We start from the raw sequence: 2,625 nt of genomic DNA on the forward strand, positions 1-2,625 counted from the left end.
GGTTCACAGGTGTTAATTGTTGGTCACCATTGCTAGTAAAAAGCCTGAAAAGATAGCCAATTTATTGTTACAATTTATTGACCACTATAGGAATTGCATTGGTAAACATAATTGTTATGCACAAATACATATAAATCAAAATTATTTATGTTTTACCTGGCTGGCCACATTGAATGGTCAAATGAAAAGAGTTTATTAATTACAAAACTTGCATATTAATTAAAGTTAACAATTGATATGTAGACTCATGCTCAAGCAATGGGACAATCATATGAACTTAAATAACCAATAAACAACAAAAATAAATAAGAGATATAATGTTTCTAACCTTTTCTTTCTAGCTATTCTCTTTGTGCTCTGCTTAGCCATCTTTTTGCATGTCTTCCTTTTCTATTCTTTTCCTTTCTTTTCTTTGAGTCGCATCACCGGCCTTCTTTAAACAAGTCTGACATGTTTGTAAAGCATTTACTTGATTAAGTAAAACAAGACTTTCAACGAAAGTACTCGTGGTAAAAAAAAATCCATCGTCTTTCATTCTTAGATTTCCAAGACTGGTGAATATGTCTGTCTCGGGATCATATAAGAATGGCTTTTCTCGCTCTGTTCCCAAAATCTTTTTGTTGTTCCTAAAAGAGTACATCCGCTCAAAGCACCAACCCTCTAAATCAAGAGTATATTGTTTACTCCAAGACTCTACTACGCCATATTCCTTCATCAACCAAATGTTGCAACTCAAGGAAGCATGTCTATGCTTTATAAATAAAGAAAGCAATCCATCAGAAACCTTAAGAATAGCATCATCAGACCGAAAATTACTTAAACGATCTGGAAGCTTCATCACTCGGAATTCTTCGTGACACATATGAAACAACACAACCACAAATTCAGAAAAGTCACGAGATTCAATCGGCATATAACTTTTATGACACCCAATCCAGTGACTTGCTCCATTCACTAAAGCCTGCCTACCTCTATATGCAACATACTGAAAATTGTCGACACCCCCAACAGTCTCCCAAGAACCTGTGCGGAGTTTGTAAAGCTCTGCCCGAAGCAAAAAAGATTTGTACGCATGAAACACCATTCTCAGTACCTTGTAATCATTAGTTATATGGTCAAAACCAAACCCGTAAACACAGTAATAGTTGTAGATGGGTACATCAATGCAAGAAGGTTGAGGGAGAGTCATAGACATTCTAATCGCAGGGTTCCAAAGAATTAGGGGCGCCAAATCATTGTTTTCTTGGCGCATAGTCTTAATAAGTATTAATCCTTTACAATCAATAGCTCTATAACGTCTACCTCCAATTTGGCATGGATGTTCATGTTTTTTAAACTCACGGAATGAACCATCGGTATGGTGTATTTTCGTTTTGCGGTAATAACCTTCATATAATAGGTGAACATAATTGTCGGTGCTCTCACTGTGTTCCACGTGCATGGAAATAAATGTAGGACTGCTGATGAAGGATTTCCATGATTTACAAACACATTGGAATCTTAAAAGCGATTTCACGGGTAGTCTTACCAGGATTTCATTATGAAGATCGTGTGGAAGAAGCCGGTTTGACATCTCTGTGAATTTTTGCTTGGCTTGGAGAAGACGAACTCAGGAAGGAAAGACGTACGCACGCCGCTCTATCTTTTTTTTCTTTTTATTGAAGGAGCTTTTAATTTGATGGCTGAGATTTAAAGAAGTCAATCTACGGTTGAAATTGAGGGGGTGCGTAAGGGGGGAGTGAGTGGAGTTGGTGCTCTGCTCATTAAATGCACCATGGGGATAAGTTAGAATTATTATTATTATTATTTTTAAAAAAAAAAAAAAAAAACAAGAAGTTAGAATTATTATTAGGATAGAATTATGTTAAATAATGATAGTTATAGTTATCTAAGTTAATTTTTTAATTATTTGTAATATTGTGGTGCAGAAGTTATTTAGTAGTAGGTTTCTATTGTTCTTTGTATGATCGTTTATCTCTAGGTATTTAGTTTGATTCTAGTAGTCTTGTAGTCATTTATTTAAAGGGTGATAAATTAATAAAAATTAAGCAGAAAATTAATTCTAAATTTTGTGTTTGAAAAATGTTTTTAAGTCCTCTTAAAATCCAAATAGTCTAGATTCCATTAAATACTATATAAAATCTATCCCCGCTATCCCTGGCCTGTTATGTATTCACGTAACATCCAACCCTATATTCTTCCATGGTATTGAGATTGAAAGGTGTGAAAGAGAAGATTTGGCTTCGCTTGAGAATTCACGCAGCCATAAGAACACAAAGTAGATTTGGCTTCTTGTATCATATACTCTCTCTTTTCTTCTAAGAGAGAATGGGTAATCAGAATTCAGAAGCACAACGGATGAGAAAGAGAATATAATATAATAAAAAATAATATTTTAAAAAAAGTAGATAAGTGAATAAAAAATATGGATAAATGAAAAATTGGTCATTGTGGTTGACCTAAATTACAAAAGGGAGTGATTTCTAATTTATGCCAACTACAGAGACTTATAAATTATTTGTTATACCACATGGAGTGATTAATTTGTAATTTAGGCCCCAACGACCACAAGAACCAATTTTACATTTATCCCTAAAAAAATATGTTGGACTGTGTATTTATTTA

At 33.9% G+C, this 2,625-nt stretch overlaps 1 protein-coding gene across 1 annotated transcript; it reads right to left on the reverse strand.

The window, feature by feature from the left end:
* Window positions 1–361: 361 nt before the first annotated feature.
* Window positions 362–1,252, reverse strand: LOC132177257 (F-box protein CPR1-like). The gene has a single exon (XM_059589507.1). It carries the CDS (start codon window positions 1,250–1,252, stop codon window positions 362–364), a length of 891 nt encoding a protein of 296 aa, XP_059445490.1.
* Window positions 1,253–2,625: the final 1,373 nt, after the last annotated feature.

Source organism: Corylus avellana, chromosome ca4 (assembly GCF_901000735.1).
Source record: "Corylus avellana chromosome ca4, CavTom2PMs-1.0".
Lineage (NCBI taxonomy): Eukaryota > Viridiplantae > Streptophyta > Magnoliopsida > Fagales > Betulaceae > Corylus > Corylus avellana.

Excerpts from the sequence above, each read along its gene's own strand:
- LOC132177257 (XM_059589507.1), bottom strand. The coding sequence starts at position 1,252 with ATGCGCCAAGAAAACAATGATTTGGCGCCCCTAATTCTTTGGAACCCT.